The sequence below is a fragment of the Rhinoderma darwinii genome, chromosome 8 (genome assembly GCF_050947455.1).
Source record: "Rhinoderma darwinii isolate aRhiDar2 chromosome 8, aRhiDar2.hap1, whole genome shotgun sequence".
Classification (NCBI taxonomy): Eukaryota; Metazoa; Chordata; class Amphibia; order Anura; family Rhinodermatidae; genus Rhinoderma; species Rhinoderma darwinii.
In genome coordinates, this window is record NC_134694.1 from 12,107,447 (window position 1) to 12,131,637 (window position 24,191).

General features: G+C 43.3%; 1 protein-coding gene across 3 annotated transcripts in view; it reads right to left on the reverse strand.

The window, feature by feature from the left end:
- The window catches only part of CAMSAP1 (calmodulin regulated spectrin associated protein 1), a 51,321-nt gene extending 28,138 nt beyond the window's left edge, over positions 1-23,183 (reverse strand). For 2 of the 3 annotated variants that reach the window (XM_075835100.1, XM_075835098.1), the window contains exons 1-5: positions 22,949-23,162; positions 19,596-19,758; positions 11,116-11,378; positions 8,300-8,461; positions 6,659-6,739 (exon numbers count right to left, since the gene is read on the reverse strand). In XM_075835100.1, the coding sequence (XP_075691215.1) occupies positions 6,659-6,739; positions 8,300-8,461; positions 11,116-11,378; positions 19,596-19,758 (669 nt within the window). In that variant the 5' untranslated portion in view covers positions 22,949-23,162. Of the gene's footprint in view, positions 1-6,658; positions 6,740-8,299; positions 8,462-11,115; positions 11,379-19,595; positions 19,759-22,948 lie in introns of all 3 variants that reach the window. The other variant, XM_075835099.1, reaches the window with a different exon arrangement.
- Positions 23,184-24,191: the final 1,008 nt, after the last annotated feature.

Consider the following 24,191-nt stretch of genomic DNA (forward strand, 5'->3'; position numbering starts at 1 on the left):
TCATACTTTGTTCCACCATCCAGCAAAGTCATCATGCTTCATTCCACCATGGCAGCAACATTTCCATCATGTGGAGTTCCACCATCAAGCAAAGTCATCCACCATACTTAATTCAACCATCCAGCAATATTTCCATCCAGCTGAATCTCACCATCCAGCAAAATCCTAGATCTTGTTTATTGCCATCATCCAGCAACATTTCCATCAAGTTGAGTTTCACCATCCGGCAAAGTCATCTTTCATACTTCGTTCCACCATCCAGCAACATTTCCATCAAGCTGCATTTCACCATCCGGCAAAGATCTCCATCATGTAGAGTACCACCATTTGGCATCTTTCATACTTCGTTCCATCATCCAGCAAATTATCCATCGTGCTGAATTCCACCATCCAGAAAAATCTTATATAATGCTTAGTTTCATCATCCAGCAGCATTTCCATCATGTTGTGTTCCACCATCTGGCAAAGTCATCGAACATACTTCGTTTTATCGTCGAGAAAAGTCCTACTTAGTTGAAACGTCCAGCAACATTTCCATCATGCTGAGTTCCACCATCTAACAAAGACCTCAGTCATATTTATTTCCACCATGCAGCAACATTTCCATCATGTGGAGTACAACCATCCGGCAAAGTCCTACTTAGTTCCATCATCTAGAAAAGTCCTACTTCGTTGAACCATCTAGCAACTTTTCCATCCTGTTAAGTACCACCATCCTGCAAAGTCCTTTATCAAACTTAGCTCCACCAACATGTTCCACCATGATTAGCTCTACCAGCAACTTTCCTTTCTTGCTGAATGCCGGCACCCACAAAATTTCCACCATACAATTCTTTAAACTTTGTAGTGCCACATTGCTACCATCAAACTCCATCCTCTTCATTTAGCAAAACGTGGTCATTTATATCCTATGGCCTCAATGGATATTTCATCACTTGCTTCCTAGCCACCAGTTTCTCATCATTGACTCCAATCAACCCTCTCATCTTCGTAGCCAGGTCTCTGCTACACTCAGGTAATGTAATACAATATATGCTTCTCTGTAATGACGGTCAAATTGTTGAGAATTTAGACTCTTTCTAAGCCTATATTTATAATGACAGCCCTATAAATAGAACGGACATGTATGTTTTCTTTCTATCCGCAGTGCTTGTACATCTGGATCGCTCCACGAGCCTCATCCAGCACAAGTAGGGCCTTCCACTTCTAGGTGTCCTAAGATCAAGATATCCCCAGATGAGACTATTCAGGACAAAAGATGTGCCAGGTATTTTTCTAGTACATTACGTCTTGTGGAGGTCAGGGAAGGTTATTAGACTTGCTCATCTTTCCATCACCCAGAGGAAGTGCATGATATATTATTTTTACCACCACGACTGGACATCCCCTTGAAGACTGTACATCATATAGAAAATATGGCCGCTGACTATGTAAAAGGTGGTTACATTTCCACGCAGAGTACAAGCCTTTCTCCTGATCGCAATCCTTCCTCTTTACTTCCCAGCATTCCCTTGATCCACAATTACAGAGCAGTTGATCATCCATGTCACAAACCAGCAGCCCACATACTCCTCCTAAGTGCGCAGTTGTCCTATCCGCTCTGATAATTTCAGGGTCTTCCCACAAACACAGCCAAGTATGGAAGACGCCTACTCATCCAGAGATGTCCATGTTTCCATCCATTGTACAAACAATATACCCTCAGTGCACTCTCCGGGGTATGAAGACAGATCCTTCAAGCAGGATGAATGTCCCAGAGACACATTTAATGCTCCTCAGACGCCTTCATTGTAACTCCTGAAGCAGCTCACAACTTCTATTTGTTTGTTTTTTAAGAACTCTGACCAATAAAATCTTTCTGGGATTTCTTGGTTGTTTCGTTCCATTTTATTTAATTCAAGTATATGAGAGTGTGATGGGCGGAACGATAAATAGCACAAGGAAACTCCACCCACAAGTACTGACCAGTCCCCCATAACATCCATAGTGCCTCCATTACATTAAGGCTGGGTTCACACGAGCCTGTTAAGTCCGTAATGGACGGAACGGACCGAACACAGTGCAGGGAGCCGGGCTCCTAGCATCATAGTGATGTACGACGCTAGGAGTCCCTGCCTCGCTGCAGGACAACTGTCCCGTACTGTAATCATGTTTTCAGTACGGGACAGTAGTTCCACGGAGAGGCAGGGACTCCTGGCGTTGTACATAACTATGATGCTAGGAGCCCGGCTCCCTGCACTGTGTTCGGTCCGGGACTTGTGGCCGAAATACGTTCCGTCCATTACGGACGTAACATGCTCGTGTGAATCCAGCCTAACAGTGTTGGCCAATTGCTACCATAAACGATAACAGAGTGCTCCCAATAACTTGATTGTGCCCCTATCAGCTGCCGGCAGTCGCTACTAGGGGGAGCTCATTGCATACATATTTGCACAGCTGCTATTCAAGTCATAATACATTGAATTTATGCAGCTAGCTCCACCTAGTGGCAGTAGCCACAGCATTTTGTGGTAGCATGACTAGCTCTGCCAGGAGTCTGGGAGAGATCCGCTATTTCAGGACACTCCTGAGCAATCATGGAAAGTAAGTAAGTGTCAGTGAGCCCCATGATGTAATGCTTTGTATAAAGTCCAAGAGCCTGTCTGGATGTCGGTCCCCGGATAGAATGGTTGGCACTTGGACATCTTGAAGATGGTGTTTCAGAGTTGCACAGCCAGCAGGAACAATGAATTACTGAGACTATTGTTGAGTTGGTTCAGTATTGAGGAGTAGAGTCTATGAAATGCCCGCGCTTCACCCTTAACCCCCTCAAGAAGGTATGGACTTTGCCTGTAAGATTTCCGGGTCGCAATCCCCAGAATAGTCCACTGTAGACCGTCGGGATGCAAATGGCAGGTATGAAACGTCTCGTGGTCATACAGATATGGGTTACCAACATGTGGGCAGCATCAGGTCCAGTAAATGGTAACAGGAGACAAGGTCTGGTTCAGGACAGAGGTCGATACACTGATAAATCAGATCAAGTGGAGTTAAGATGAAGCAGAGTCAAACACAGGAAAATCACAGGGAACTACAGGAACAATCGCCAGGAGACCAGCAGGGCTAATAACCAAGCACTGGACTATTAGAGTGATTATTCTTTCAGGTACTGGGAGAGTGATGTCACAAACCGTACCAGGCCCCGATTCTGCCACTTTACAGGCAGAGGAGAGCGGTGACGTCCCATCAGCATGGTGATGCCACGGCTCCAGGTGGGTTAACACGCCACCCCCGCCCCCCCCATCCCTGACACTAGAGACAAGATGAACAACAATGGTAGTTGCCAGACAGTTACTTCTGGTCTCACGAACAAGACTAATTTGACCTACAAAGAAATCCCTAATGTTTGCCATGGCTACAAAACAGCAATAGTCGTTCGTTAATCAAGTGGTTAACAATGTAACAAAATAATTACGAAACACCCATGTGTGTAATAAAAACGAGCTCTGATCAAAACCATCTGTCATTCTTATCAAGGTATAAAACAGCCATAGAAGGTCTTCATGTTTTACGTATGTTAAAGTGTAGCTAAACGTTCGACAAACTTCTGACATGTCAGAAGTTTGTATTGGTGGGGGTCCGAGCACTGAGACCCCCACCAATCGCTAGAACGAAGCAGCTGAAGTTCTCGTGTGAGCGATATGTCGCTTCATGTCTGTTCGGCTTTTTCCGGAAAGCCGATGTATCGGAGTACGGGCTCATAGACTTTCTATTGAGTCCGTACACCGATACATTAATTTCCGGAAAAAGCTGAACAGAAACGAAGCGTCTGAGCGCTCACCCGAGCAATTCAGCTGCTTCGTTCTAGCGATTGGTGGGGGTCTCAGTGCTGGGACACCCACCAATCAGAACTTCTGACATGTCACTATGACATGTCAGAAGTTTGTAGAACGTTTAGCTACACTTTAAGGATTCCTCCAACTATGGAGACAAGAAGACGACATCTGCTCCAAAAGTTTTCATTTACTTGGTGACTCATTTTTATTCGTGCTAATGACACAAGCCCGGGTGAGTGATTAGATATATTTTATGATACAACTATAGATATAGAACTTCTTTACACAAAAGGTCCATGTTTCTGCCTGTAGCTTTTTCCATAAAAATTATTGGATTGCAGCAGAGAGAAAAACAAACCTTTAGTCCCCATGCACACGGCCGTGCCCGTAATCACAGCCCGGCCAGCGATGGCAACCCGAATTTTCGGGCCGTGCTCCCAACAAAGTATGGGAGCGCGGCACGTAAAATGCAAAAGAACGGACGTGTTCCATAATTTTCGCAACATTTCTACGGCACAGACACCCATCCGTAGCAATACGGAAAGGTGGCCGCGACCAATAGAACTAAATGGGTCTGTAATTGCGGACCGTATTACGGACAATTTTTTACAGTCATGTGCATGGGGCTTTACCCTAAGAAACGATGGACCCGAAAAACACATGTAAATGAGTCCATAAGGAGACTGGCTGAGGGGCGAGCACATAAAGCATAGGGTCCCAGATCAAATCTCACAACGGGTCTACTCCCTAATATCCTGTACCGTTAATATCCGCTATTCCATTTTGTTTTAGGTCCACAAGCTATATAATGGTGTATGCAGTTAGCTCCCCCTAGTGATGGGCCCCTCTCATTGAAAGCGTCATTGCAGGACACTAGGGTGAGGTTACAGTAGTGTGTAATAAGGCTCTGTTCCCGTGACCACTAGACCCTTGCTTTATACTAGGTTAAACCCGTCCATTGATAGAGCCCTGGATAATTGGTAAATTGGGCCCTGCGACTCACACACCCCTTGGAGTGTAGTAAATGGAGGCCCTCATTTCAGCACCTATTAGCCATTGATAGATTATGACCCCATATTTATCACACACACAGAATGTAATGGGATACAATACAGAACCGTTAATGTGGAAGAGGAGCACACGAAGGATGGCGGCCTTGGGGAGGGTATACAGGCATAGGCGTACACCGAAATCATAGGACCCCATAGCAAAATATAGCATAGGCCTCACGTCCACTGAGAGTTTCGAAAAATGTACTAATTCTTTATTAAAGGGTTTGGCCACTTTACAGGAAAAAAAAAATTAGAAAAAAAAAACCTGAAAGTTAGTAAAGTTGTGATATTACAAGTATAATTATCTTGATATCTTACATTGTATGGAAACATAGACCGCCGCCGTCCGTTTACACAGCAGACATAGGCAGCCTGAGACATATATTTGCACAGTGGGGGTATGGAATCAAGATAATTATACTTGTAACATCACAACTCAACAGTTTATTTCCTTTTCAGATTTTTTTCTTCAAAGTGGCCAACCCATTTAAAAGAGTACCCCCAAATATAAAACTTTCCATAAATAAATAGTACAAGCAAATATAATATATAGACGTTGTAATATATCTTATGGGGGGAAAAAAAGGCCTCCTTCTCCACTTATCGGACCCCCTCCCCCCTGGTTTTCTTAAAGGCTACGTACACCATTGAAATAGACAAAAACTATCCGTGTGTTTTGTGCAATTTTCTAAATACAGGTTATTAAAAATTATTTTAACTTTAGGAGATACGTATACCGAGCCGCTTTATATCCGGTATACAGAGCAACTGTATATGACGCGGAGACGTGAATCTGTAAGGTCAGCGGCACAGATGGGTTCAGTGACAGAGGTCAGGATCCACCTGTTATCGATCACATCGAAGTTATGTGGTTGGTAACAGCTCGATCCTGCGTGTCAGAGCCCGTCATTGCCGCGGACCTGACAGATTCAGGTCTCATTGCTAGATACAGCTGCTCTATATACAGGATAGCAAGAAGCTGTATCTCAAAAATTAGAAAGAATTTTTAATAAAATGTATTAAGGAAGTTGCACCAATCACACTGATGAACAATTTTATTTATAAAAGAAAACAAAGAAAACAAAAAAAAAAAACACGATGTCAAAGTTGTACATAGCCTTTAATACAGAGGTTCACTAACTTTCTGCCAGCACTGTGGAGGTTAACTCAACGTGCTCAATAAAAGACATGAACAGTACAACTGTTTGTGTTATTGGTTTAGTTAGATTGTGTTTGTCTATAATTTTGACTTGATAACAATCCGACCACATTTTATTAGTAATCCATGCAGAAATCAAGGTAATTCTTAAGGTTTCACTATCTTCTTCTTGCAACTGTATATAAAAAAGGATGCACCCCAACATGTTTGCTGCCTATGAAGCACCATTTTATTAACGTGCTTCACCCCTTTATATTAGAAACAATGAGTAAGTTTAAGATCTGCAATTCTACAAGCGAGCTGACACTCAATACCATTTAAACCAGTGGTCTGGATCCTGACACTCTGCAGCTATTGGGAAATAACCAGCGGCTGAATGGGCATGTTGGGAGTTGTAGTTTCCCAACAGCTGGAGTGCCACAGATTCTAGACCACTGATTTAACCTCTACTACAGGAAGGATACATACAAGGGCCCTAGTCCATAGATAGTCGTGGTACTATGGCACAAGAACGGTTAGCTAGGGGGCAGCTGTCTACATCTGATCTGTGTCTTACACGAGAACATGATGAGAGCGTGAGAATTTTCCTTCTCAACGTCTTGTTTCCATGTACATGACATTAACATTAATACCTTTTGATGACTTGGGCTCTCGATTATCTGCTGTTTTAACCTGTGCTCTTTCTCCAGAATCTCCCTCATTTTCATGTTGACCTGTAATGAAATACAATGAATACATTAATCATTAGGGTGTCCTGGCAGAGGTTGCACAAAATATTCTTCAACAGTGTAAAAATACTTTTAGCCAAGGAGTATCTAACGTGAGGTTATTCAATGTAACAGTACATAGCAATATGTGATGCTAAAAACGCCCTATTTATGCAGGGAAGGATTGTTATCACTTAGATCACTGCCTCCATGCACTAATGGGGCGTTTTGGATATTATTATATTACTTTTATTAAATATGGACGAATTTAAAGGGACCCCAACCGATCAGACATTTATTTAATATACTAGAGATATGCCATAAATGTCTTTGGATGTAATAACACTAACTATAGTTTGTCCGTAAAACAAAAAACTGGTATGATCTACTCCGTAATCTTCGTTAAGAGACTTGGCCTCCAGGATCTAACACAAAATTCATCATTTCTGTTTATTAGAAATACAAGCGGCTCATCTGTGATTCTCAAGTCAATCACGGCTCAGAGGAAAAAAAAACAATGGAGCCAAAAGTCACTACAGTCCGACGAACGGCTGCTCAGGATCTAAACCCCCCCCCCCCCCCCATTGCTGCTATAACCCACAAAGCTGTACATAAAGATCCCCTAATTAGGTTAATCCCCACCAAAAAAAAACAAAACAGCCAAATAGGTCTTCCCCCTAAACCGCACAAGGACCACCAAAAGGAATATTACCTGCCCGCAGTGCTAGTCCACCCACAAAGTATCAAAGCCCCCACAAGGCCTATTCCTTTCATCCCTTTTCCCAGTAAAGTTAGTCCAGCTTCCCCTATAAAAACACATTGCCCCCCACTAGTCCCTCCCAAACAGCATATTATTCCCCATTATGCCAGTACCCCAAAAAGGTACACACGATATGCTGCAGTAGATTACCTCCCGCAAAGCTCCCCATAAACAGCAGCTTACATCACCATGCGACACAACCCCCCTAAACTTATCCCTCTTGCTCAAAGTTTGCACCCAATATAAGCACATGAACCCCTCTTGCCAAATAGTATATTAAACCCCATCACCACTGCAAAGATCTACAAAGCCATGAATCACGTGTATTTGGACTATGACTTGATCATCTGACGTCAGTAGGTCCTTGCAGAGAAGGGGGTTCTATCCGCTGCCCTAGTAACAGCCTGCGTGGGGACCGCTGGACAGCAGAAATAGACGTCAACACTACAGCCACTTATTGGCTGAACGCCAGCGACGTGGTCAACTGCTACTGCGCAGCGATCCCAAGGCTGTTCAATCCCATGCGTACTAAAGCGTATCATTTGCAGGCGTCAATGACACCTCCGAGGCATTATTGCGACCTCTGCGTCCAGGGATAAGTTTTAAGACATAGTAATACATTTTAACAGTTTAAGACATTTCAGTCAGATTACCCCATATATCTGTATGATTAGACATATGCGGCTTCACATACACTTACAAAATCCTAAAGACTGATCATATAGAAAGAAAAAACAAGAGAACATGAAAACCCAATCTTAGGCAACAATATCAGCGTCAGGTACAGAACTGCTCAGACGTCCTACCTTATTGATCCAGAAAACCATGGCATCCTCGAGATCATACGGCAGCTCTTTGGAGGCACTGAATGTAGAGAACCGCTTGACACTTGACACAACCTTTTCAATGCTCATCATCTCCACAGTATATGCCATCATAAGCGCATCGATCATGGACATGTGTGCACTCTTGGAAAAGAACAAAGAAATAAAGAGAACATTGTTAAAATGGATTATGTGCCTTCTTCGTGAAAAAAAGTATAAGAACATAGACTACAAAGTTAGCGTCAACCTCCAAAATCTTTTCTCAAAGAACAACTCCATGCACGATGCAGCTCATCTATACTTACAGCATCAGGCCCCATGCACACATCCTGGTCCTTTTATACGGCAGCAAAAAAAAATCAGATGATTCGCAAAACACGGATCGCACATAGATGGCTTCCACGTGCGGTCCGTATTTTTAATGAACCATTGAATTGAATGACCGAGATGGATCCGCAAAAACGGACAGGTTTAGAACCTGCTGAGTTTTGCGGATCGGGAACACGGCCAGATGGAAATAAATTGGTCAGTGTGCGATCCATTAAAAAAATAGCAAACTGAAAAAAATAACTGGTGTGTGCATGAGCCCTTAGAGGGCACTTAAAAAAGTAACCCATCTGCTCTTCTACATGACCCTGAAATTTGGGGTTTAAGCCCCCTTTTTATCCCCCCACACTTGGGGAGTGGTGCAGTTAATTGAAATGGCACTTTATACATAATAAACGGTTACACAAAAATTTTCACAAGTTTTACTAGGGGCAGCCTGGACTCGTCACGGTAGCACTGCCATGTAAGACGGACAAGCCACCTTTGCTTTGGGTCGACTATTGATGAGCATCAAAATCACTTGCACACACCATGCCACATCCTACCAGACAAGAAGCGTCGCCATGTAGCCCCTGCCTAAAAGGTGGTGTTATTTCTACATATAGGATTATCAAACTACCAAGTTAAAAACCCTGTGACACGGAACAGGAATGTGACATCAAATCAAATGTAAAAAACACATTAATAGTGATGGGAGGAACCCAACACATCTGGATGTGGCAACAAGTAAACCAGCTTGGGCAGGACAATGCAATCCTTCAATCACTTGGGGAGTATAGAATACACCCACGTCATAAATAAAAGAAGCACAGATATGCATTTTTAGAAAGCGGATGAACTGGTCCTGTGGTTACATAAGAGAGCAGTGTCACACACAAAGATTTAACAGTCATTCCTAGCCGCATTGCCGTAGGGGGTGCCCTTGGAAGAAAAATAATGCTCCATTACCGGGGAACCTCTGCTTCCACGCTTACTTCATAGCAGCTTGGTACAGGTATAGGTAGTACTAAATTCCAGCTGACCGTTCTGCCTGCTCTCAGGCCGCCTTCTGCATGTAGAAATTGGCAGCTCCACTCAGTAAATTCTACCATATTCCAGGGCTGTATTTCTGCCCATAGACGGCAGTACTCCAGTAACTGGTCCTGGAATTATAAAGATACTCAGAGTCTGTTGGACCAACAGCTGAATGGTTTTAAAGTGAAAATCACTCCTCAGTGGCAGAAACTGTTCTCCTTTCCTTCTCCGCACTTGTCCTGGCAGCTCATTACTCAGGAGGGGGCAACAATGAACAGAAGAGAAAGCTCCTCTATGCAGGGGGGGGGGGGCGACATCTGTGCTCCACCCTGAGGCCTAGGACCATGTTCAAAAACAATGGATTTAAATGTGGATTTTAGCGCAGGTGCCATTTTAAAATCTGCGTCAAAACCGTCCACAAAAAGATTTCAATGGGAAACTGCCCTGTGTTACATAAGTTGAATTTTCTATGTGCAGATTTGAAAACTGTATAGCACAAAAAATAAAAATAAAAAAAAAAAAAAAAAGGGGGGAGTGACATGTCACTTCTTAAGTGCGGTTTCCGCACATATTCCGTGCGAAAGCCAGGCAGGGTAGCCAAACTTGGGGCTGATCGGCGTGGGTATCTGCAGGCAAAAAAATAAATAAATAAAATAAAAAAAAGGCAGAAGTCGGATTCTCTTGCTAATCAACATCAGATTTTCCCACTTGAAAAATCAGTGGAGTGCACATACCCGAAGTGAAAAAGTCTCCAGCAGAGGAACACCAAGTCCTCACAGGTGCCCCCATGTTCTCCTACTACATCCCTTCCAGTGTATTGGCTGTAGTCAGTCATCGCTCTGGCAGACTGTATGAATATAAGCAATGAGTGCGCCAACGCTGGACTTCCACAAGAGCGTCCTCACCCGATCGGCACATGCATTGTTCAGGCTGCTCCTTTGTATACAGCGCAGATGTTGCAACGGGAGACACTGCTTTTTAGAGGCATTATTTCCAAATGCGACACGAGTTGCTCCACGCACATAGTGACATCACACAATCCCATAACATACGTGTGTGTCACCCATCTGTAAACGTCAGGGACAACCCCAAACTGTCGTTTCCTAGCCTTTCAGTAAAAAATTACACCAAGGGGTGATGGGGGTGGGGCAAAACATCCATCGCCTCTCGTCACATAGGTGTTTTTCCTCTCACAGCACGCATCATACATGACAATAGGCCAGCAAGGGGGTGAATGAAGTAGAGATACCTAGCTTTTATACACCGGCTCTATTAAACAAAACGCTCCTCAAATGAATTTTTTTGCGTATTTAGGACGCCCTCCAGTATTTCCTAGGAAACGCTACATAGAAATCAATGACTGTACTGACAGGACCACATATAACATCAGCAGTGCACAGGCATAACTTTATTCGCAATACACTTCAGAAAGTTTGATCCGATCTTCTCATACAGACCATTTTGATGGGAGCACAGCTGAGGTCGCTGTCAGACACCGGCAGGTCTTCGCTCTCCATGACATAAATCCCCTTCTGTGACAAAGCCTCGATCACGGGCTGGTGCCCCTGCAGTGCTGCCACCTGGTCCCCCTTGAGAATAAGGCTGCAGGCGCGGCAGTACAGCTCACTGGAGAGTAGCAGCTTGATGACTGGTGGTTTAATGTGCTCCTGCTCATACTGGTCTATATAAAAAGGATCCTTCAGCTCCTCCGGTACATTGTCTGAAACAAAGCCAACGTAGCGGAGATTAATACACATCTAATGATCTGATCAGAGTACCAATCATATTATCCACATTACCATCTCCGCAATTAGAAATTTACTCAACGGTTCTCTAATAAGCGACGGTAGTATTTCTTTATAAATCCACCATGAAGAACATATAAATAAACAAAGCTGTGGTCAGTGACGACCACACACATACATATTGATATATATATATATATATATATATATATATATATATATATCAATGTTCTAGAAATTCCACAACGTAGACTGGCAAGTATGATACACTCAAGAATGACCGTACTGAAGAGAACAGACATGCGCCACTGCTGTGCCTACAGGATGGCAAAACTAAGCTGCCATGCCCCCTATCAGCAAACCAAGATCAGATGATCCGCCATGGGAGAGCTCACATAACACAGCAGGAAAGCCAGGAGAGTTGTAAATTCAATGTGGACTACCTAACAGACTACAGACTGTAGTTTTTTTCTTTTGATTTTCAGACTACTGACTACCCTGCAGATTATTATCCAGGTTCTCCAGCAGCAAACAGGCGAAATCCCACTAAAGGGGTTGGATCTTAATCCGAGATGCAGTATAAAGCTTTAAAGACAGACTTAGAAGCCAAAGTGGTCTATGTGCTACAGCCCCTCCGTTCTAGGACCCCAACAATCAAACTTCGGGTAGGTCATGGGGCTATATATATATATGGCAGGAAATAAAAAGAGCAGGATTCTATATACGAAGTGTTGTAAACATGTTATTTGAGGACAGATATCACCGCACAGGCAAAATAACATAACAGACTTGTGCATCATGCAAACAAGATGTACAGGTTCCATACAAGTAATTACAGCAAACAAAAGATTTACCGACTGTCACCAATTATTATTCCTGCCAGTGTTCAAGCAAAATGGGAAAACATACATTCACAAAATAAAAAAGTACAGCAACTAGAGTTCTCCAAAAACAATTGAACCTTTGTAAAAACTTGAACTAAAGCTCTGTTCACACTTAAATGCCAACCGTAGTCTCCACATATGCAGCTGTGTGTCATACAGTTACATACATCACATAACATGTATATACACACACATAATATACTTTTTTTGTGTGATCCTCAGTATTGAAAAGCATTGATTAGGTTTTCAATACAGTGAGAAAAAGAAGGCGGTTAAGTGACGTGTACCACTTGAATGTATCTCAAAAGGACACTTTTGGCATACGCTGGATCCATTGTCAGCTGTGAATCTTTATACACTTGGTCTACGACTTTTAAAAAAAACCAAAAAAAAAACATCCTAGATCCTTTCAAAATGAGATTTCTCTGGACGATCAGTAATCCCATTGAAGAAATGCTACAGAAGCCTCAGAAATGGTTGATAACAGGAAACTATGGACTTCAATGAACTTCAAAGCAAACGCAGATAAGGTAGATGGATCTAGAACTAAGCAAAACCTGTGACTGCCATAATCCATGCCATCGCCTGATCACTACTATCATTCTATGATAACACGCGTTTCAGGTCATCTGTGCAGGAAAGAATGGTCAAACGCTAGACAATGTTATAAAGGAATCGTGAATTTTTTGCATCCTAACAAACTATTGCTGTGTGCAAACCCTTTACATAGCATGATACACAACCATCGTAATATCAGATCTTCTCACTATGGTAGCGTGTAAACCCAACCTAGACAAATCATACTCAACTTTGTAGAGCTACAGTGACCTGCACGGAGAAAACATTATGAACACATCATATAATGCTGCATATACAGGGTGTTTCTGGAAGGGCAGGATATGGAGCTCTGCTCTGAACCGCCATACCTGCACTAGGCACAGTTCTGCTGCCAGAGCTAAAGGGGTATTAACGAAGCTTATTCTTTGCATAATGAAAAGTTATAATTGACCAATATACTTTCTGTATTAATTCATGTGCAACGCGTGAGCAACAAGGTGAAAGTGGAGACGAGCAAAAAAAAAAAAAAAAACAAAAAAAAAAAAAACAACCTGAACAGTGACTTTACCCACAATGCCTTGTGTCAACATGGGTCAATGTGTATGAACGTACGCATGCAGGAATACTATTTCTAGGGTTAATCATTAAACAGCAATAGTCATTTACACAGGCACGGTTACATAGAATATACATATAATAGTACAACACATCCGCATACTTTACACTTGTAATTCAAGGCCACATGCACCTCTTTTTTTTTTAGGTCATTGAGATACGTTGGGAGATGGCATTGGTGGATCCATGCACCTAGATACCCACAGATCACAAGAATGATGGGAATCATAGTAAAAACAACAAAGTGGGCTCATGTGCTGCCCACAGGTGACTATTGGCACAAGGCGGCCAAGCAAAAGTGAACCACAAAAATGAGCCAACTTCACTAGTTATAATTGGGAGAGCCTGCATTACATAGGGGTAGTCAGAGTTAAAATGCTATCTGGGCTCTCTCTAATCTCTCCCCCACATTAGCTTAAGATTTACGGATTGTCCCGTTTCTGAGGTCACATTTACTGCATCCTCTAGTGACGGCCTGAATACTGATCACATGGGCTAGGCGCCGATAGTCCTGGCCCAGTATCTGCCACGTCATTAGTGATGTTTTGTTCTCAGGGGGTGTATTTTCATACTGGGGTAACCTCCATACACGGCCCCCACAGTATTCTCAATCTACCACTCATGTGCGGTTTATGCGCCAGCGCTTACCCTGCTAGATAATACAGATTTGTCAGCGCATGTGCGGATCTGTAAAGTCAGTGCAGGAGGCAGGGAAATGACATCGGGCAGTGAGGAGCGGGAGTACACACGGAAACAATGGGGAGGAGCATAATGCACGCTGCAAGGAATCATGGGAAACAGAAATAAACTATCACTCCTCAAATACAATGTCAACAAACGGAGCTCAGAAAAAAAATGAGCGTAAGAATTGGAATACGGACTACAAGTTTTCTACACTAAGGGAAAATGGTTTTTGGATTTTTTTTATTTAATTTTTTGAAAGACCCCTTTAAATACACCAACTACAAAGCAGCAGCAGCCATCACACCATATCCAGCGCTCAATACCCCCACATACACAGGAGCCAAAACCAGAAGAAAGAAGTATACCGCCAAATTCGGACGTAGTGAATTAATTTTCTTTGCAGATTTCCTCCCTTTAGGATCCAAGTTGCTTTTGGCTAATAAATAAACTTGAGCTACAACCAGTCAACCGTCAGTTTGCAGAAAATGGGCCGCATGACATAAGTGTACACAGCATTGCAGCCTGCACTCTGAAAACAATTCCTTCTAGATTGCAGTATCCGGCACGGTCACGATGGAGCAGAACACGACATCACTTCTATTTTTGGTCAATTAAAAAAAACGTAAAATCATAATGTTTACTAGAAAATTTTTTCATGTTTCCTAGTTATGTTGCGATACTTCCACAGTCACTGTATTGCTGCCTAACTAGGTACAATTGCCGATCAGGAGCCTGGGAAAACTAGGTGACAATTCCAACGGATCCCGATAAGATGATCATATTGGTTGTCACCTAGCTTTCTCAGAAACTAAAAAAAAAAGCAATTTAACAGAAGACGACGACTCAAGAAAATATAGATTTACATCTTGAGGTATTTTTTGGGGGTGGCGGGTCGGTCACGAGACTATGCAGCATATTAGTGACAGGTCCACTGAGCTATTATACCAAAAAGGCACAAAAATATATATATATATTTAGCCTTTTGTATAATAGCCACTGAGAAAGAAAACAACAGACCCATCTTTACGAGTCCGGCGCCACCCCACTCCTGTGATCAATGATTGACAGCCGCTGATGTATCTGCCTGTATACACAGTGGCTGTCAACAACTGGGGAGGCGGGGCTTAAATATTATATTACGATGACACATCCGCTTAATCACTTTTCCTGCAGCTGCTCTTTTCAGCAGAATTCGGTCTGGCTGCTGCCCCCTTCGGCTTTTCTTACTTTAACAGGAGACAGATGCAGTAAATGGTGCAGTATGAAGACAGCATCAGGGAGAGCCGCTGCAGGGAATATGGATTTTCCTGCAGCGGCTCTTAACTTTTACATGAATTGTTCCTCTTTGTACCCGGAGCTTTTCAGATGTATGTATGGTATTGTACGTACACTACTATTCAAAAGTTTAGGGTCACTTAGAAATTTCCTTATTTTTGAAAGAAAAGCAGTTTTTTTCAATGAAGATAACATTAAATTAATCAGAAATACACTCTATACATTGTTAATGTGCTAAATGACTATTCTAGCTGCAAACATCTGGTTTTTAACGCATTATCTACATAGGTGTATAGAGGCCCATTTCCAGCAACCATCACTCCAGTGTTCTAATGGTACATTGTGTTTGCTAACTGTGTTAGAAGGCTAATGGATGATTAGAAAACACTTGAAAACCCTTATGTTAGCACCGCTGTAACCAGTTTTGCTGTTTAGAGGAGCTATAAAACTGACCTTCCTTTGAGCTAGTTGAGAATCTGGAGCATTACATTTGTGGGTTTGATTAAACTCTCCAAATGGCTAGAAAAAGAGAGAGCTTTCATGTGAAACTCGACAGTCTATTCTTGTTCTTAGAAATGAAGGCTATTCCATGCGAGAAATTGCCAAGAAACTGAAGATTTCCTACAACGGTGTGTACTACTCCATTCAGAGGACAGAACAAACAGGCTCTAACCAGAGTAGAAAGAGAAGTGGGAGGCCCCGCTGCACAACTGAGCAACAAGACAAGTACATTAGAGTCTCTAGTTTGAGAATTAGACGACTCATAGGTCCTCAACTGGCAGCTTCATTAAATAGTACCCGCAAAACGCCAATGTCAACGTCTACAGTGAAGAGGCGACTCCGGGATGCTGGCCTTCAGGGCAAAGTGGCAAAGAAAAAGCCATATCTGAGACTGGCTAATAAAAGGGAAAGATTAATATGGGCAAAAGCACACAGACATTGGACAGAGGAAGATCGGAAAAAAGTGTTATGGACAGACGAATCGAAGTTTGAGGTGTTTGGATCACACAGAAGAACATTTGTGAGACGCAGAACAACTGAAAAGATGCTGGAAGAGTGCCTGACGCCATCTGTCAAGCATGGTGGAGGTCATGTGATGGTCTGGGGTTACTTTGGTGCTGGTAAAGTGGGAGATTTGTACAAGGTAAAAGGGATTTTGAATAAGGAAGGCTATCACTCCATTTTGCAACGCCATGCCATACATATACACACACACAATACAAGCGAGAAAGTCATCTAAGGTAAACACATCACATCAACTGCTGCAATTGATGCTTCCCAAACCGGTCACAAGCCTGAACAAGAGTTAATAACCTCAATATATACATGAGGAAACTTTGTTCACAAGAAAAAAAAAGTGCATATAAGCTGGAATGGACAAAATACTGTCAACATTAGAAGCCAAACCCAAGGAAATAGTGTTGTAATATGAAGTGTGATGTTCCACTGGAGGACTGACACTTTTCACAAATACCTAAAAAAATAAAACCTTCATCAGGTAAGTGTGTAACTGCAGAACCTACAGTATATCATAAATGTGAATACACAGCTCCGGTGTGTCACAGGTGCTTGTCTGGGATTAAATAGAAGCAACCTTTTTTTTCCCCCAAAACAGTGCCACTCTTGTCCATAGGTTGTGTCTGATATTGCAGCTCAGCTACATTCAAGTTAATACCAGACACAGCCCATGGACAAAAGTGGAAAACACCACAAGATTTACAGACTGCAGGAGGATCTGGCTCATGCGTACAGAAGCTTAGTTACAGTAGTGAGATCTGCCGGCTTGTAGAATTTGGAACAAGAGGTAAAATTTAACATTACTTCTCAGTAACACATTTAAATGAATCGGTCAGTTCAGCGGGACTGACGGGTTCAGTGAAAGCGGGTCCATGTGTTATCATTTACATCGAAGTTATAAACTTAGATGTGATTGGTAACAGCTCGATCCTGCGTGGACCTGCTGACACTAAACCCGTCAGTGCCGCTGACCTGATGGATACTGGTCTCAACGCTAGATACAGCTGCTCTGCATACAAGATACAAAGCAGCTGTCTCACAAAAAGTAAAAATTATTTTAGAAAGTTGCACCAGACACACTGATTGAAATCTTTTTTTAATTTTTTTTTAATAAAAACATCTAAGGTTTACACAGCCTTTAAAGAGGCTCTGTCACCAGATTTTGCAACCCCTATCTCCTATTGCAGCAGATCGGCGCTGCAATGTAGATTACAGTAACGTTTTTTTTTGGTTTTTTTAAAAACGAGCATTTTTGGCCAAGTTATGACCATTTTTATATTTATGCAAATGAGGCTTTCTAAAGTACAACTGGGCGTGTTTAAAGTTATGTACAACTGGGCGTGTATTATGTGTGTACAGCGGGGCGTTTTTACTTCTTTTACTAGCTGGGCGTTGTGAATAGAAGTGTATGATGCTGACGAATCAGCATCATCCACTTCTCTTCAGAACGCCCAGCTTCTGGCAGTGCACAGACACAGCGTGTTCTCGAGAGATCACGCTGTGACGTCACTTCCCCAGGTCCTACATCGTGTCGGACGAGCGAGGACACATCGGCACCAGAGGCTACAGTTGATTCTGCAGCAGCATCAGCGTTTGCAGGTAAGTCGATGTAGCTACTTACCTGCAAACGCTGATGCTGCTGCTGAATCAACTGTAGCCTCTGGTGCCCATGTGTCCTCGCTCGTCCGACACGATGCAGGACCTGGGGCAGGAAGTGAGTGACGTCACAGCGTGATCTCTCGAGAACACGGCTGTGTCTGCACTGCCAGAAGCTGGGCGTTCTGAAGAGAAGTGGATGATACTTCTCATCAGAAAGCCCAGTTAGTAAAAGAAGTAAAAACGCCCCGATGTACGCACATAATACACGCCCAGTTGTACTTTTACTGTAAACACGCCCAGTTGTACTTTAGAAAGGCTCATTTACATAAATATAAAAATGGTCATAACTTGGCCAAAAATGCTCGTTTTTAAAAAAAAAAACGTTACTCTTATCTACATTGCAGCGCCGATCTGCTGCAATAGGAGATAGGGGTTGCAAAATCTGGTGACAGAGCCTCTTTAACTGGTTCCCGACCGCTGGCTGTATTTTTACGGCCAGCGGTCAGGGTCCTTAAAACCCGAGCCATAGTCTTTTTACGGCTCGGGTTTTAACTTGCTGCCCGCACGATCGGGCAGCTGAATGTCGGGTCTCCGGCTGTCAGTGACTGCCGGGGACCCTGAGGAGAGGATAGAAGCAGCTTTCGCTGCTTCTGTCTTCTCCAACGTCTTTTTACACAGCGCTCAATGAACGCTGTGTATAGGAATAGAGACAGCAGCAGCGGCGCTGTCTCTATTCCTCCCGGTGATCATGTGACTGGTCACATGATCGCCGGGTGCCGTTAGTGGCAGACTGCTGCTGGGTCTTACTAGACCCAGCACAGCCCTATTAGTGACAATAGTGACTAAGAGAGGGCTGAGTTCCCTTGTAACTGGGGCTGCTGTGCAGCTCCAGTGGAAAAAGATGGTGTAAAAGAAAGAAAAAAAATATATATAAAGGTTCCCCAAAGGTCTTTTTTGACCTTTGGGGGACAGACCATAGTAATAAAAAAATAGTAAAGTAAAGTGCAAAAAAAAAATTAAATAATAAATACACATAAAATACCCACCCCCAAAAAAACTGTTCCCCTCGCCAATCATTGTTGTAACGCTAGCACTGACCCAATTACCCTAATATAGACATGTAATATATTAAAATTTACGGTAGACAATGGCGATCACAAATAAAAGGTCTATTTTAGGGTAAAACTATGTTATTACCCAAAAAAAATAACTGAAATGTAAAAAAACTTATTTTTTTTTTACTATTATTTTCAAACTTTATGAATAAAAATTCTAAAATAGCAAAAAAGGTGTGTATAAAAACGATAAAAAAAACCTGCATGGTCTACGGAAAAAACGTCGCAAAAATCACGTCGTTAGCCCAACAAATAAAAATGTTATAGCCATTTAACTAACACGTGCTAAAAATTGCTAAACGGTGTCTGGTCCTGAAGGCGCAAAATAGCCCGGACCTGAACTGGTTAAGAAGCAAAGACAAATTAAAATTCTCCAAGGGTCACAGCGAAGCAAGACATCACTACATGCAATGCATCTACATACAAAAGAATACATATACCTTACCTATTCCATAAGCTTTAGCACAAATCCACTGTAAATTAGCAGCAATTTTTGCCCTGAAGGAATCATACATGTCTGGAGGTACAACCTCCACTGGACATTCTGCAAAAGCATCCATTTTTCTTCTAGTGCTGTCTCCAGAAGCACAAACGCCAATATCCACCATCTATATAAAACAAAAAAAAAAGATATTAAATTTAGAAAGCAAGGCTGATATCATAAAGCAAAAAGGAAAGTCCACAGACTAGTGGTCACAACCTGTGACACGCAAACTGGTGTGAAACTACAACTCCCAGCATGCAGGGCATCCTGGGAGTTGTAGCGTCGCAACAACTGGAGACCACTGCTATAGACTCGTCAATTATCTGTGCTTGTAAGTGCAAATCAGTTGATCGCTCAGGGTCCTAGGCCATCTATGTAACTCACGCTTGTCCTCCAGCTGTGGCTAAGAGGGGGTTCCCTTTGTTACATACATATGTCCTATTAAGTATATGGACATAAGTCATAGAAAGCGCTTGATCCCCACCGAGAGTTTAGATAATTTCTCCATCAATACAATTGTGATAGGAGAATGTACAAAATATTAATCTCCCACAGATGATTTTCCCCTTTTGCATGAATATTAGAACAATAAATGTTGCAACTAATGTGGTAGATTTGCATTGTTCATCTAAAGGGGTGCAGAGTAATGCCACATCGGAGAAATGAGTGGCGCCCACAGTGGTCTTTTGAGAAGGGGGTCCCCTGATGGACAAACCGCTTTAAAAAAACAACAACATTTTTCAAATAGCCTATTAGGAAATTCTACATTACTACAGGGGGATCGCCCATTAAGGACCCTCATTTAAAAGCCGGAGAAAATAGTAGCTACAAAGAGAGTCTCTCTCTGGAGGGCCCGGCACGTCTGTCCATGCAAGACACAAAATAGCCATGGTCTACGTAAGGGCTAAAGCTCAACGGTGACATTTGGTGGCCCACAAGTCACAATAAATATATGCCATAACCACAGCGGACCTCAATCGTTCCCTATGGGGTGAAAAGTTGCACGACAATCACAAAAATTGAAATTCTAGTGACCGCTGAAAGCCACTCGCTACTCTTCTCTCCAATAGGAAAACACTGGAGGGCTCATGCTGGTCAACGTAACCCACAATTTTGGCTTGTGACCAAAAGATTGCAATGGAGAAATTAACCTTATTCCTCCAGTGGGTGGCGCTGCCGGGGTACTGGACAACGATCAGCTTATCATTGGGAACCCTAACAACAAGGGACTGTCCACAGCGGAGAACCTCTTTAAATTATTACATATATGGCAACCATTAAAAAGGAAAAAGGACTTTTTTTTTTTTTTTTTTATTAGGTGGCGATGCCAAAAAAAACTGAGCTACACAGCGAACTCCTAGTTCTATACACAAATAGGCAACGTTCATAGAAACAAGGACTATTTAGTAATGCTTCCAATGCGACATGAAGGACTATCACAAAGAGGGAAGTGGCTTCTCAGTCCGGAGCCCTGACTCTTTGTTGCTTGAGCTCCAGGTTGCGAGATCACATAATAAAGATGCAAAACTGAATGCACTGGAAGAATGATGCTTTGTATAAAGGGTGACGGGGGATTTTCTAACGGTGTAGCAGAAATTCATGGCAGCGAGGGGCTCGTGGTGTGAGGTAATTGTGTGTTTTGGGAGCAGATTTTCCAGACATCAAACATACAAAGACAGCTGCTGACAGGGCCAAAACAGACAATTCCCGCCCCGAGTACAACAGACGGCCCTGCGCCGCTCATACTTCCAGGGACGACCACTCCGCTTGTATCCGAGGCTGCAGGCCCCACCTTAATCATCTGTCCAGATCCTGGATCTGCCTAACAGGTCTGATCATCCTCCTATCTGTTACGATAAACCCTAATACATTATTATCCTATTAAGTCCAGTGGCCGCAGATGCAACCCACTCGTCCACAGACCAGAAACACATATATTATTATCTAGTGAATCGTTTTGACATCACAGCCGTACAATCAGCAGAGGCCATATAGAGTCTATAGTCCCTCGTTAACACTAACACCTCTCCTCTGCCTGAGCTGTATAAAGCTGCACCCCCCGCCCATCACACCAGCCCCCCACCATTCATTCAGACTATGCCATCACACCTTGTGACTTTAGCTGGCCATAGGCACAAAGATTTGGCCCTCAATCGCCGAAACGTTCCTGTGTGTATCCAATATCCTAACGATCGACTTTCCAATTATTCAAATAAAATGGTGAGAACTAGCTCGTCCTGTTAGTTTAGTGGTCTCCAACCTTTGGTTCTTCGGCTGTTGTTAACTACAACTCCTAGCAAGCCCTGACAGCCGCAGTCTTTCAATGCATGCTGGGAGTTGTTGTATCGCAACAGATGGGAGACCACTGCCACACACGCAATGATCAAAGTGCAGATGCCAAAAATCATCCAAAAAAAGAGAAACCCTTTAAGATTGGTCAGATCAGTACCCAGTCTATAAGGAGTACTGCCATTTGGCATATGCCTCTCTACCTACCCCCATTTAATGCTCTTACTTATAGGGGGTCTCCCAAATTGGGTTACTTAAAGGGGTTGTCTGATTTGGGCATGCTGAAATAATGAAAAAAAAAAAAAAAAAAAAAAAGGTTGTCATCCCCATCAGCACTCCACTGTAGCAGAGATCAGCGTTCGCCGCCTGCTTGGCGCCGCTGCAGGAAAAACAAAGCAATTATACAGGGGGTTCCTGCCCCGAAAACAGGGAAACCGCACCGCAAACTCCCTCCCTCCCTCCCTCTCTCCCTGTGCACAATTCTCCAGATTGGACAACGAATAGTCTATTTATGTCACAATTCTGCACGTATATACTGAATATATACAATATAGGGGATTGCACCTGTATAGGACAAGCTCTAGACCACGTCATGGTACTGTATATTTATATATACTGTCATAGTGACATAGCTCCGCCCAGTGTGATGACATCATTGTGCAAATATCCTATGTCATTGCGCCTCGGCACTGCCCACTTAAAGCGCCACTGTCATAATGTCAGGACCTCCGTGTACAAAGTAATTACTACATCCCTGCGAATGACATTCAAAATCAATAAAGCTTTATTACAGTGCACCTGTACTCCCCCATATATATTAGTGCCCCCCCCAAAGAAAAAATATATAATACCCAGATATAAATGTCTGTGTGACGACAGTGTGAAGAGCTGCCTACAGACACAACAGCCCCTATAGGAGGATGTAGGAGACACCTGTCCACACACCACATACACCTCCCAGCACTGACAATAATGGCGGTCAGAACAGGTTCAATGCCCCCTGAGGAGAAGGAGACGGTTCTTACCTCTATGGGCTCCCGGAAAGAGACATTCGCCGCTGCCCCCTTTTACCTCACAGCTCGGAGACTCGGGCTAGCGCCGAGGCCTACATGTCACCGGGCCGGGGGCTCACTCACTGAGGAGAAAGAGGCGGAGTCGGAGACCCCTCCCTCCTGTCACCACAGAAACGAGCCTTACCCGACTTCTTGGTTTACAGCCGCCAGTCGTCTCCAGTCTTAACCCAGCGCCCCCTTCCCTCCCCCCCGGGACCGCTCGGTGCCGCAGACACTGACAAGAATCCGTTGGCTGCCCGGGATGTGACTGCGCATGCGTACCTGGTTGCTAGCGCTCAACCTGGGAACAAGCGACGGCTCTAGAACGCATGCGCAAAGAACGACTGTTGCTGAAGACGAGAGCCTGCTGGCCTTATCGCGCATGCGCGACGGGTTGCTAGCGAAACACCTAAGAATGCGAAACCTGTGCTGCGCATGCGTCGTTCCTTTCAAGCTATTGTCATTCTCTATTGTGCTTTTCAGTCATAGGCCACGCCCCACTGTCACAGCTGTGGATGTGGTACCCAGACTGTGCAGGGAGCCCGCATCTCCATCACACGAGGCTGCCCAAATGATGGCAAAAACAAAAGGCGCATGAGAAAAACGGCAAGGCTTATTTACACGGCGCAATTATTTATTTTTTATTTCCAATACGACCTGTAACAAACGGTCTCCATGATAAAGTGCCCTATGTAAATGAGCAAGACGGTCGTACAATCACAAAACGTCATTTATCTTTCTGGACAATGCGGTGCGTGCGTAACGTGATGACGTCAGAAGATCATTTTTGCCTGGATTAACCCTTTAATGCCCAATTCCGCGCAAAACCCAAAAATACAGAGGAAGCCCTGTTAATAGTTCTTGTGCCATCAGACATGTCACATGACAATCCAGGAAGCTGAGATAGAGGGAGCTGTATGGTGGAAGAGCTGCGTTATCGGTCCTTGTACCTACATGTAGCAAAAAGGAAATCAAAGTAGAAATTTCAGTTCTCCGAGTCCTGGCCCTGTTCGGTTAGAGGGGGGGGGGGCACGTCACAAATAAGCGCAGGGACCAGAGGCGTAACATGACGCTCCCGCTTGAAGTTTATAGGGAAATATAAGAACATGGCGTTTCATTAGGTGGCTTTTTTTATTTTGTGTTTGTGGCGTTTTTCCAAAATTGCAGCGTGGAAATCTATGGACCCCGTCTGTACCTCCGAGTGCCTTGAATACAG